The sequence below is a fragment of the Ischnura elegans genome, chromosome 9 (assembly GCF_921293095.1).
Source record: "Ischnura elegans chromosome 9, ioIscEleg1.1, whole genome shotgun sequence".
Classification (NCBI taxonomy): domain Eukaryota; kingdom Metazoa; phylum Arthropoda; class Insecta; order Odonata; family Coenagrionidae; genus Ischnura; species Ischnura elegans.
Genome location: NC_060254.1, coordinates 31,632,297 through 31,646,015, shown reverse-complemented (window position 1 = coordinate 31,646,015; position 13,719 = coordinate 31,632,297). Strand labels below are relative to the sequence as shown.

At 38.0% G+C, this 13,719-nt stretch overlaps 1 protein-coding gene across 5 annotated transcripts in view; it reads left to right on the top strand.

Annotated features, from left to right (window-relative positions):
* Positions 1-13,719, top strand: part of LOC124165942 (band 4.1-like protein 4A) — an 868,424-nt gene that overhangs the window by 552,230 nt on the left and 302,475 nt on the right. For all 5 annotated transcript variants that reach the window (XM_046543480.1, XM_046543483.1, XM_046543479.1 and 2 more), the window contains exon 4: positions 1,676-1,718. In XM_046543480.1, the coding sequence (XP_046399436.1) occupies positions 1,676-1,718 (43 nt within the window). The remainder of the gene's footprint in view (positions 1-1,675; positions 1,719-13,719) is intronic.

Below are 13,719 nucleotides of genomic sequence, written 5' to 3'. Positions count from 1 at the left end.
AACTTATTTGTGGCTGGTATCTTTCCGATAAGGATAATAATCATTCATGTAAAATTTTCGTGAAAGCGTCTGCCTTCGGAAATAGCATAACCTTTGTTTCCAAGTAGGCCTCCGCGGAGATTATGTTGATATTTAGTGATTTTTCCGGGTATTCTTCCGCGTTTATCCATTTTGTAGGTCCAACAAAATGGATAAACGCGGAAGAATACCCGGAAAAATCACTAAATATCAGCATAACCATTGCTCGAAGAAGAATGGGTATTGGAAACACCCACTTCCTTCTTACGGATTCTCGCCTTCTTTTATTCTCCTTCCCGGCCTCGGGACGCGAAGTCATCGTCGTCTCTCGGTAGCCATATGGCAGATACGGTATCGAGATATTCCCGCCTTATGTTATCCTTCCTCTTCTCTCGTCGCATTCCTCGTAACGGAGTTGCTGCCCCGGACGAGGTGACGGAGAGGCATCGCAAAACCGCGGCTAGAACGTGATTATTTGGTCGCATGTTATTTTTCATTGCATTTGCTATAATAGCTGCGCCGCATCCGTTTCATTCGATCGTATTCTTTTGCCAGGGAGCCGAATTTTTCGTGCCCAGAGTGCATTTTATATTCTTTACCTATGTTTTATTTTGAGGGCTTAGAAGTTACCGTGGTGATACCCAAGAACCTGTAATTAATTAGGTAGTCGTTAGTGTTTGGCTCACCATCTCGTTTTTGTGGTAAGAATATATCAGCGCCAGTTAGTCAGATCAGTTGAGTCACGAGCAGATGTATCAATTTGTCAGTGTGATATTTTTTGATCAGAATGTTTCGTTAAAATCGATTTTCATTAAAGTAAAAATATAAAATTCCCATGTACAATTTATTTTTTGGCTAAAAAATTCCATTGTTCTTGAAAAAAACTATGCGCATAAATAGCTGAATGCATAAATACTGAATAGTAATAAAATGTATAGTGTGGAATAGTAAACTAATATAATTTAAGCCTTTGATGATTATTTTGCATATCATATAATTCAGGAATTCATAGTGTCTGCTAACAATTTCAAAATTGTCTCCCGAAAGCGTTTTTATTTTTAAGGTGGAGAGCATTAAAAGCATTTCTTTGGCAATTTAATCTTGAAATCGGTAATGCAAAACAAGTTCAAAGTTACAAACACCAAATAGAGAATTTCTCCGTGACTCAATTCCCAATTGTAGGTCAAGTATTATAGTAATTACCTAGGTCTATTTATTTTAAATGACTGTAACTGGTAGTGTATAGAACCGAAAACTGAGATATTTGTTCTCAATGTAGCCTGTAGAATTATTTTTTTCGCTGAATTTTTTTTCTTTAGTCTATTAATCTTAGAGCTAATAATTAAGGCTATGTATTCTCGAGGAAAGATTACCTTGTGAAGGGGTGTTCAGATTTTTTAAAGTCTACTTTTTTTCTTCAGTTCAGTTCAATATCAAGTACGTAGGTACTTTCTAATTTTAGCCGGGAATCCTTTATTTAATCTCTGAGGGACTGTATTTCTACTTTCTATATTAATTTACACAACTGCTTAGAGAGTTCAAGATAGAGTGGTAGCCATCAGTGATCATTTCAAGAAATGTTTGAGTAAATAAGTACTTCTTTTGTTCCTTTAATCAAAGGAAAAATTGTTAATTATTTTTTCTCTTTCGTTTGCAGCACTGGCTGGATCCCACGAAAAAGGTGGCAAAGCAGCTGAAAGGTAAGTTACCAGCCTTTACTACCTTTGCACCCTATTGGTACCATTACTACTAACTCATTTAATGATCCAGCCTGAAACTGTATCGTAAACATTTATGAATCACTTTTTGAAAGTATCTGTAGAACTTGGAAATAATTCCTTCAATAGATTCTCCTGTGAAATTGTCAAAGATATTTGTGCCAAGTTAAATAATATTAAACGAGATCTTTGAAGAAAGAAGCAACAATTTTTCTATTTAGTACTCTCTTTTTTTTGCATTTGGAAAACTTCCTTGTGCATTTCAAAAGTGAGGAATTTTTAAATTAAGATAAAATTACTATAAATAACTTTTGTGTCTCCTAATGAATGTTTCCTCAAGCCTAAGGGTGCATATACAACGTTGGATAACGGTTAATGAATGACAGACTCTTAAGTGTGATATTTATTACAATATAACGTAAGGTTGAAGCTTTTAGTCTACATAAAAAAATGGAATGCTAACTATTCACCTTCATGAGCTTTTTGAATTATAGAAAGGTTGAATACCTTAATGCAATTAGCGTGCCACTTGAAAGCATGCTACCATATGGACACCGGGAAGAACCGTTGTAGTGAATGGAGGTCGTCATTGAAGTAGGACTTCTAAGTTCATACATTTGAGTGCAATTGGTATTGACTCTACAATTGAGATCCGAAGGCACTTATATAATATTTTTTCTTTCCAGTTTTGCTGTAATAAGTGCCCTAATTGAAATTTTAAGTTCATAATTCTTCGTATATTTGTGGAATTTATTTTTCAAATAGTATCTATATTTTCATCTTATCCTGTGTCCTCGTTCATCCTGAGATTATGAGAGAGAATACGGCTGACTGCTCATGTGCGATATTTTTTATGATGTGGTATTTGGCTCCTTAGATATAAGGATTTCAGAACGTGAGAATTCCTCCCGTCTCCCAGATTTTTTAGTCTTTATAAAATGTTGATTAGTGGTAAGTTACTTTTAAGTAAGTTCAGTTGTGTGGAGGACATTTCAAGCGCAACATTCCCTCCTCCTTGGCGCCTTGGGTAAGAGCAGGCTAATCCCGACGCCGGGTTTCTCTCCACCCCTCCTTCGACACCCTTCCTTCATGGCGCACATGACCTCAGCTGTCGGTCGCCTCCTTCAAATATCATACTTCACCCGGAATTTGAACAGTGGACCCCTCTGACAGTAACCAAGCCCTCTACCCTCTAATCTGCCTCGCTTCCCTGAATGGTAATGGTGAAAGCAAAACGAACGAAATAAGTGTGAACAAGGCCGTAGCCAGGGGAGGGATCAAGGGGGATTGATCCCGCCCCCCCCCCCCGAAATGAAAAAAATTAAATAGATACTTTATGCTCGCTGGGTGATCACACGACGATATTATATAGCGGCGCAGGGACATCTAGTATTCCAATGCGACTTAAGTCAATAGTTATCTAAGCGAATTTGTAGGTGCAGTGTGTGAAATAATAGTGCTGTGAATTAGTAGAGAGGTGAGTGACTTATGAGCCTCCTGAGGGACCGCAGAATTGGCATCGACACCGAGGAGTTAATTCATTTGGTCGCTGCAAAAAAAAGCTAGAAGGCTAAATTCAATTTTATAATAATATTTTTACATTTTCCTTTAAGGGTTTATAATAAATATGTATATTTAACCTTATACGCTATTTTATTTATCTTGTAAAAATAATTTTATGTTTGCCTACTATTCCATAAACCCCCCGCCGAAAATATTTTCTGGCTACGGCCTTGAGTGTGAAGGATTTGTTTGAAGTTTTTCAGTCACGTTGAAACTTCGTAAGGGTGTTAGCGGGCTCAACGATCCAGTCCACAAACGTTAACTCAGCACTCTTATCTCGGCTCGAATGCTTTTTGTAAACTCTCCTCTTGGGACTCCTATTCCTCCTTTGCCTTCATGAAATCCTGCGGGAGATTCGAATACGCCCTGAGACGTGACCTCAGTCGCCATTGCCAAGGAAAAGATAATAAAAAAAAACGAGATTCGAAGTGATACGAAATGGAGCTGACTTCTCCATGGTGTACGAGTGATAAAAACCATCATGGGAACGAATAAAACTCAAGTATTGGGCGCAATCTTTAATACGGCCGCAACCTCTAAGGTTAGAGCATGCTGAGGTGATTACACGTACAATTGGAAATTTAGAATTAGCATAGCCTAGTCATTTATCCCATATTAATAAGATGGAAAGTCATGATTTATTTTCCCAAGTAGAAGGCTGTACCAGCTAAAAATTTCCATAAAAATAAATTCCGTGACTATGTTAATCATAATTGTATTTTCTTTGATTTATTTTTGCAAAGAAATTAAAATAGTTTCAATAGACTGTGTAGATATAATATTAAATAAAATAATAATAAACTTTCAATAGATTACTATTTCACGTGCTATTACGTGTACCATTATAAGAAAATTGATGTCAAATCCGTTTTTTATGTACCAACGTTAAGTAAAATTTTCCGCTGTTTGAATGGAGTGTAATTAAATTAGCTTTGTGAAAAGAGTAAATATACTGGATGTATATGTAAGTTACCTTTATCACGTGAAATCCTAAGAGTTTCGTTATGTATAACGAATTCTCACTCTCTAGCACTCTTATAGTAATTAAGAGTTCCTACACCCTTCTGCGTTGACTGTTATATGTAAAACATTTAAGAAGTATGTGATTTTTACACGTTCATGCTAAATTCTGACGGAGGTGGTGAAAAATAAATTCCGGAGCCAGCCATTCAAAAACCGAAAATAAGAGCCAGTGAGCCGAATATAGCACGTTTCATTTTGTTGCTCAACTTTAAATTTCGAAACTGTAAACTAATAGCTCGACCTGATGATGTTATTTCATTTTTTATGACTCATTGCATTCATGAAAAGTATCTCGAAAACAGTTTTTGAGAAAAGTGGTTAAATATGCCAATTTTTATGGGAAAAAAATTCGCTCTTTGCGTGAAATATAAGGAAATTGGAGACGATGATTGAATTTTATATAAATTTTGCTTTGACTAATGGGTGATTCTTGAGCTCAACCATTTGGAGACATTTGGAATGTGCGTTTCACTATTATGCGAGTTGATGGGAAGTATACATATAGGAGCAGTTGATGAAAAAGTCATTGGGTTTAAAAGGTGGAGAGCCAGTTGATACCATTATTGGCGTACTTATGTTCATACGAAGGGTATTGAGGCTAATATAATAATGCAGTAGACTTAAGTGAAGTCAAGTATAATGCATGTATAATATCAGTGCATTTGTAAATCTTCTAAAGTCTTTTGTCTGCGGTCCACGATATACCTATAATTCACGAATAATTCCTAAATGTTAATGCACGGAACTAATTTTATGATTTTGGTTGACGTTGCCCATAAACTTTATTCAGATATGACCACGAGGCCCAGAGCCCCGACCTGATGACCCAGCCAGAATCTACTCCTCCATGCTGATTTAAATCGAGCAATAAAACAAACGAAATAGCCCTGTGAAGTGAGTGAAAGCCGTAGGTGTGACTTATTTCTGGCCCTTATAGAAGTGTTGTTTGAAAGATTGGTAATCTTTTACCAGATGGTGGGAAATTTGTGATGCTCAGCCTTTCGAGGTGAGAACTTGCGATGGGTTGACACTGAGTGTTTAAAAAACGGAGTTATTTCCCGGTCGCTCGGGTAAAGATGTAGCTCTACCGCCGTAGTGCTGTTTACTTTGATCTCTGGTTATTAAACGAGCTGTGAATAAATTGACTACCTCTAGAATTACCTTTTGGTTTTACAACATTTTATTCCGTAAGTAGATAGCCATAGTTTAGTTAAAAATATTTTTGGATATAAGAAAGTTCATTTACAATCGCGCTTTTTATCAGAGAAGCAGCTTGTTTCAAATTGGAAGGCGAGTGACACGGGGGTAAAATAAGTTATTTCGGTTGTGTTTTGTTGAAAGTAACTATGGATGAAAATGTATTAATTAATCCAGACTAGATTAAACTAGTTATCTCTCACCGCATATTTCTGAATAATGACCTGGAATTTCTCTGTGATGTCGTGTTAAAAGCACCCTCAAATCTCACCTCTGTGGAATGAGCTAACTTGAATGGTAGGACGTAAATGTTTTTATTTTTCAACGTGTGGTACTTTAAGATGATTGCTGATTATTGTTTTGGAATGTCTCTGATGAATATTGTGTGTTGCATGGTGATGACTATGTAAAATGAGGAAGCGGCATTATTAAGTGAAGCCAAGTATCAGAATTGTCTATTATCTGCTCATCTGTAATTGTGACTATTCAAAAGTCGGTAGTTATGCAGTGAGTTAGACATTTCTTTCTCTAAAATGATTTCTTAATTTTGTGAACAATCGATATTTCAATTCCTGTTTCCAGTACGTCTGTACAGGCTCCGATTCATCATCAAATTTAGGGGGCGTTGTCATGACCTGGGTTCGGGGAGAATGGAATATCCCTCTATGTTCTACGATAAATACGTACAACTCAAAATTCTCTCAAGTTTGGGACTCATATCATATGCGTATACACTCCCTTTACTCCTTAACTGGTAAACAAAAACTGTTAAACTAATAAAATAAAAACATAAATGTTGATAAATGACCCCTGTGTTCCCCCACTAAATCGCCTCTTGTCAGTAATTATGTTACCAATTGGCACTTGACCGCTTCCTTTGATTGTACACCTTGAGGCAACCATCGCACTTTCCTACTGTTTGAATCCGGGAATATGTTACACTAGGGTGGATAAATAGATTCATACATTTCGGGATGGGGGCCACGACCTCTGTAACCCTCCCTGAATCCGCCCCTTGTCAGGATTTCTATAGCCAATTTGCACGTGACCGCTCCCTTTGATTGTAAACCTTGAGGTGACTATCTCACTTGCCTACTGTCTGACACCTGTCACAGCAGAGTGGATAAATAGAGATTCTTATTGAAGATCCAAGCAACACGAGGAAGCAACATACCCGGAAGAATGGTGGTAAACACACCGGGGTAACGACTTCTGTCCACCCTTAACAGAGACCTTTTTTCGTCATTTTCTCTCCCTTTCCCTTTATGTTAGCCCTCCCTTTTCTTTCATTTCCTTCAACCTACTTGTCAATTTGCTTCGGTCTCCTCTTTGCTCTCTTTCCTTTGCAGCACCCAAAACCACCCCCGGGACTTGGCGCAGCGAGGGGGGGGGGGTCTTGGGGGATAAAAACCCCCCCAGAGCTCAGAGAAATTTTTAAGTTAAATCTATTTTACTTGATAGGATTAATATTGCTTTCAGAATAGTGCGAGGATTAACAAAATATCCCTCAGAAGGCCGTAAAACTCAACATTTTGAACCATTTATCTTAAATTTTTATTCTAGCGGAGGGCCCCGGCACCTACCGCTTCCCCTGGAGGGTGTACTACCTCAGGCGCCCCAGTGTTATTTGCACCTGATATCCCCCCTAGCCTTAATTCCTAGCTGCGCCCCTGCCCCCGGGGACGCATTTTATTTCGTCCAACCCCTCCCCCCCTCCGGTTTGTAACAGCACGTGTTTCAGGGGGAGGAAAAAAGTGATTCGCTCAACCTTCTTCTTCCTCGCTTCCCCATCCGAGAATTAATTACGGCCCACCCGTGTCTCCTCCCCCACCCTTGGAGCCCAATGGTGGGCGCTCCCATCCCCAACACCAAAGGAATGTTCTCCACTCTCACCTGGAAATGCTCCATCAGTACCATCCCGAAAATACCGTCTCTTTACAATCAATCATTAATTAGCGCAATAATTTGCCTTTGCAGTGTGTCGTTGGCTAGCCGCAAATAGGTGCCTCCTCTAATGAAGAAGAAGATAAAACAACGAACATAACACATAAATCCAAATGCACACATGCAATACTAGCGCATAAAATATAATTCATAATTCTTAGCATCACATAATTATATCACAGCATCACAATAATTTAATATCTATCTATCCAGAACATATTATATGCCAGATTCATTGTCTTAAAAAAATTCCTTTGTCGAATAATAATTCGTATAGATTAAAAAGGTTATTTATTTTTATCATGATACTTTTTGTGCGCAGTAATAATGCCCACATAGTTTTTGCACGAAGTATAATTTTCGTTTACAACTCTGACGCTTGTAGTTTTTCTTGCATTTTTTTCGAATATCCGGTGTGATATTTTAATTTGGTTTTCATTTGGCGACCTTTTGACCCTTTCCATATCTTGTGCTCGCTACTTATTTCAAATACTGCCGTAAACCCTTAAAGTAACGGTCAGTAATTTCTGCACTTATTTTGCCGTTTCCGTAAATACTTTGGTATTTTTAACCAAGGATTTCAATATTGTACGCTATAATTTCGTTGTATGTATAAATTACGCCGCGCGAACAGCCGTGTACCACCTGTGTACCATTATATCTGTATCACCTATAAATGTACAAGCTTAAACTAATTTTTTCAAACAAAGATAATTTTTTAACAAAAATCGAGTTTTATCGTATGAATGCATAAACCGTGGACAGAGTACGCCACGCGCCCGGTCGTGTAAAAATATCAGGCGCACCCGCTCGAGGGTTAACAGGGAAATATTTTGCGTACTTAAATGTAGCGAGCACTTGATTGGGATGTCAGTATCGACGATATTATGATTATCGACAAATTCTCTCTGTCATATGCCCCACTTTTTCATCCTCCTTCATAATATTTCATGGAAGCCGTCGGATAAATTTCACCCCGAACTGCCGAGCAATTATACAGTTCGCAATTCCGTTTTTATGACGAAAGTTAAAGAGCACCACAAAATGACAAAGTGAGGGAAAAGGGCGAAGAAAAAATCTCAAAGTGATTACGGGTGAATTCTGGGAAAAGTACTTCCAATTTGTCGACCGAGAAATTTGGGTCATGACCTATGAACGCCAGTATTTTGATTAAAACTTGCTATGTGATGCTTCCCTCACAATAAATTGAACTCGCCGCTTAACATTTCTCTCGGAATTCGCAATTGAAAAAGTTTGCGTAGGCTAGATAATTCCATTAAGCATTTATGAATTTACGAGAATTTCCTTCATGAGGAAATGTTTTCCTCTCTTTTGATTCCAGTTAAAATACTTGGATCCGAAAAAAAAAATTGATTTGATTTTCAGATTTTCCACAGTTCTGAATCATATATGAACCGGGCCGAGAGAAAGTCTAATAAAGAGGTGTTGGATGCGGAATAGAGTGGAAGATGAAGGCTTGGAGAGTAAAAAGTTGATAGAGATCGTAATTAAAGGTAATGGCTCTCAAGTCTGTGTATTTCCGAGGTTTTGACAAAATTACGTCCCTATTAGTTTTCCACTTATTTTCCTTGTAGTGTATACATGAAAATCGTCCGGCCCGGGTTTTAAAGTTATAATTGAAAAATTCCTTAATCATGAGTTTTAATGGAATGATTCTCTCTGTAGAATCGCGCGGCCTGCCTGCAATATTAGTTATGCATAAAGATCGCAATTAAGGATGTCATATTCTATGGCAAGAATGTTTGATTCTAGTTAAGTGTTAATAGGCATTACACTAAGTTCATTTCTTTTTCATTTTGCTCCCCAATTATAATTTACTAATAATTTGATAGTTGGAACTCCTCTTCTTTTAACATCGTTTTAAAGAGAACTTTCAATCTTTAGTAATTCGGTAATGAAACTGAGATGAATGAAATGGTTAGGAAATGTTAGAAGTGTAAGAGACGGTAAATATTATAAAGGGATTTATTCTTGGGGGTATTCTGTGCGGTTTAGTGACAATAATAATGCGTTCCCATGGAAACCTTTTCTTTTTAATGACAAAAACTGGTGAAGAAGTAAATTATTGTTTTGCGAGAGGGGGAGTGTCTGACAAAAACGAAAATCATTTAACCGTTTTTAGGCGTTGAATATGTGTAAAAATACTTTGAGAGGGAAGAGGATGTGTTTTGTAATCAGGTGAATCTCTATTATTAAAATTTCAATTATTTACATAATTGGATTTGTGATTTTAGATAAACAGTGCGAAATGAATATCGTGCACCTGTTTTCATAATTAATGTGTGGAATTTAATAAATAGTAACTGTGATATGTTTTATTGTGCATTGAAAGGGGAATTAAATTTATGTAGAGACAGGTCGAAGTGGTTCACACAATGCTTCATGTGACGTCAACTGGTAAAATATATTAATTAGGTAAATTCATGAGAAAATTCAATCGCATCGCATGTATTGCGCGAAAAAGATAATTCATAAGTCTATGATGATATTGAAGCGTGACCCTCTGGTAAATTTAGAATGATAATGAACTGAGATGATGAGTACAGAGATAGGTTCAGCGAATTGGTCTGGAGATTACCTCTACCTCCCATTTGAGATCGTTTCGAATTCCACTTATGTTAAGTCCGTAGTGTCGTAGCTACAATTGCAGTCGGACCGCCTTCACTAAGGATATTCATATCCAGCGACCTTTTTGTGATCTGCGAGGAGACAATTGTGCTAATACTAGTATTTAGCGACTGCGCTTCTACCACCTTATCCTCTCATTCTGAAGACTTAAGAAACACCAGTAATTTTGGCTTCGCTGTTTATCATTTCGAACTCAGAATTATCCTCTCGGTTTTATCCTTCTCCCACGCTGGTGTAGGTGATCGAACGCGAAGTTTGTTTTGTGAAAACGAATCTGCCCATGAGTATATTATGGATTTTTTTCCCTTCCGTGGGCGTCTATCGCTTCCGCTGGTCCATTGGAATAACTTTATCCGGCACGTGTCATTCAGTTCTGCTAGAGCCAATTTAATTGGTATATTTTCCTTGAAATTCTAGACCCGCGAAAAAGTTTGCTATTGTTTGTGAGTGAAGACGCAAAGCTTATTTATCAGCTCACATTTGGGTGTGTTGAACCGGGTGAATTATTTTTATTAGTGCTTTATGGAAGTTTGAAATTAACTCGGAAAAAAATGTTAGTGCATATAATATTTTTGGTCATTAATATTATTAATTATTTATGTAGGTGTATAATTTTAACGGAAGTTCGTTATTTGGAAATTTTTCATTTATTTTTATATTATAGCGCACAATTAAAATATTTTTAGGGCAATATGGCAATGAGAATAATAAATTTTTGCAGCTTTATCTTATTTGATGCAATGAGATTTTTTACGACCTCGTATCATCATTGGCCCAAATACTTTCCGCCAAGTGAGTGAAATGTACTTCTTTAATTCAAGGTAAGCGTTGAAAATCCCTTATTTACGTTGGTTAACTACTTTCACTGACGTTATACGCTTATAACACACCTTTGTGTGTTATACGCAAAAAAATGTGAATATATACAATTGAATTTTGCTGTATTCCATGATGATAAGTGACAGCCTAGTGCCAAGATTCTTTCTTTAATCATCCCTTATGCTGAGTATTTTAGACTCGTTTTAGACTGAACATCTGTCGTTCAATGAGTTAAGGCCTGCCGTGGTGCGAGATCGTATTATCAGAGCCAAATTCTAAATTTTTTAGTTCTAGTTTCGCTGATTTTCGGAGATACATCTGTATATTATAGTTGTGAAAAAAATTGATTTGAATTAGTTTTTTATGAATTCTTCGCTCCTATTCCGTAATCAGTGAAACATTATTATGACAAAAATGTATTTATTTACACACTTTAAGAATGAATGACGTATTCATTTGGTCCTATATTAAAAAAATGAATATTTAGTATGTGTTTGATTCGTACATACTCTTTTTGGGAAAATTGACATAAATTGTAATCGGAGATAACCGTTTGAACTATGGTAAACTTCAAATTAATAATTGCGTCGAATAGTGTTGGAGAACAATGAGATCGAATTCAATGAACATTCTGTGAGCGTGCCTTTAGCTATCATTCAGTTTCCATTCCCAGATCCCTGATTTTTGTAGCTGGTACGCGGGGCGAGGTATGCTCGTATCTGGGCACTAGTGGAATTCGCTCTTAGCTTCCCCTGGGAGCCACTTTGACGCAAGGGTCGGGGGAGATGTATCTCCAAAACTTTTTGCGCTTATGCATCCAGGAACGCGTGAATAACTTTGTCTGGAGTATCCGTACTCAATTGTCTCTGAGCATTTGGCATTTCGAAATCATCCGGGTGATGGTCGAACTCATGGATGCGTATCACAAGGGGTCTTCTACGGTCGGAAGCAGTGAAGCAATCATTCGTCTGCCAGGGGTGGCTTGACTGGCTGCGATTGGAGTGACTGTGGGTGATTTGCAAGAAAGGATAGGGAAGCGATTTGGGTTGACGAGAAACCTTGGAAGATTGGCAACGCTGGAAGTTGCTGGAACAGCTGAACAATGCCAAATACGCTGTAAAAAAATTGTGAAATAATTAATATTTCATATCATAGTTCGCGAATAAGCTTTACTGATTAAATAATTGTTGTAACGGAAGTTAGCATACTCGTCAACCCTCCACCGTAATAAGTCAAAAAGCCTAACAGTTGCGAAAGCCTACGTTTCAAATTAAAATACATTTATATAAAAATCAATTTAAAAGTACCTCTGATTTCAAATACACTATAGTTTGCTATGCACTAATAATCAGTATAGTTTGCACATTTGAAACTGTGTGGGATTAGAATTATTGCTCAATAACATTTTACCTTCTAATTTCATATTTCCTCTGAAGTCAACGAAAAACTTCATCCGCCGATTGCCTCAAGCAACCACGATATGTTCCAAGTAACTGCTACTGATAACCAAGAAATCTCTCCACTACATGAAAAAATATGTATAGAAATGTTCTGTCAAGAACGGAATATGACCTGGAAGTAACAATGAACATAGATTCATTCGAATAAACTTCGACATAGAAGCTCTGCGGGTGACTCCTGGAGGGAGTTGGGTACATATTGTACATGCAAGATCTATTGAGAGTCGGGTATCGCATTCCGTATATCGCAGCGGTGGCTGAGCGAGGGGGGGGGGGGGGTTGGGGGATAAACCACCCAGAGCTCAGAGAAATTTTAAGTTAAATCTATTTTACTTAATTGGATTGCTGATAGAATAGTGTGAGTATTAGCAAAATATTCCTCAGAAGGCCGTAAAACTCAACATTTTGAACCATTCATCTTAACTTTTTTTCTTGCGGAGGGCCCCCGCACCTACCGCTTACCCTGGAGGCTATACAACACCCCCAAGCACCCCAGTATTAGTTGCGCCTGAAACCCCCCCTAGCCTTAATTTCTAGCTGCGCCCCTGCATCGCAGTACTTACCATATTTAAGGGAGGTTACGGAAGGATGAGCCCAAGATGCCACAGGGCTTGATGTTCGCCGAGGAGTGAGGATGAGATAAAAGACTTTTGGCTGGTGGGAGGAAGGAGCATCGTAGTGTCGCAAGGCCGAAGGGTGATGCATGGAAGGGGAATTAATTGCTATTTGATGCGGGAAGGTGGTTTTAATATGCGGTGGTGCGTTTCAAATTCGCGCTGTTCCCTCTAGGCGTCAAACCTGGGTGTAGGGGAGGCAAGTATCGTTGTGCTCATTGTTTAGTCCTCGTAAAACTTAAGTTTTCTAGATTCGCAGAAAAGCAGGGAAGTGGCCTGTATTAAAGTCACGAAAGAAAGAAACAGGCGTGTATAAGTCAATATATTGCTGCAAGAATAGCCAACGAAGCGTGTCAGCGTTAGAATGGAATTACCAGTGGAGTCGTGGACTGACGAGTGGTATCGAAATGATAGCCGGCTCTTTTCAGTGTTCTATCTGCCTTTTCCGACCAAAAAACACCCCCTCCATAATTAACTATGATGAATAGTTTGGCCTATCAAAATCAATGCAAGCATGAGGCAAATTTCCAAATTGATAACGAGCAATCATATCAATGCTAACCTTCCACCTACAATGTACGGATTTCACATTACAGACACTTGGAGTTGCAAAATCGGCTACTATGCCACGTTGTAGGCTTTCGCTAATACCGGCGTTATTGAAGTCAATGCGAATATGTCGATGGTGAGTCGTAGCACGATCGATAATGAAAA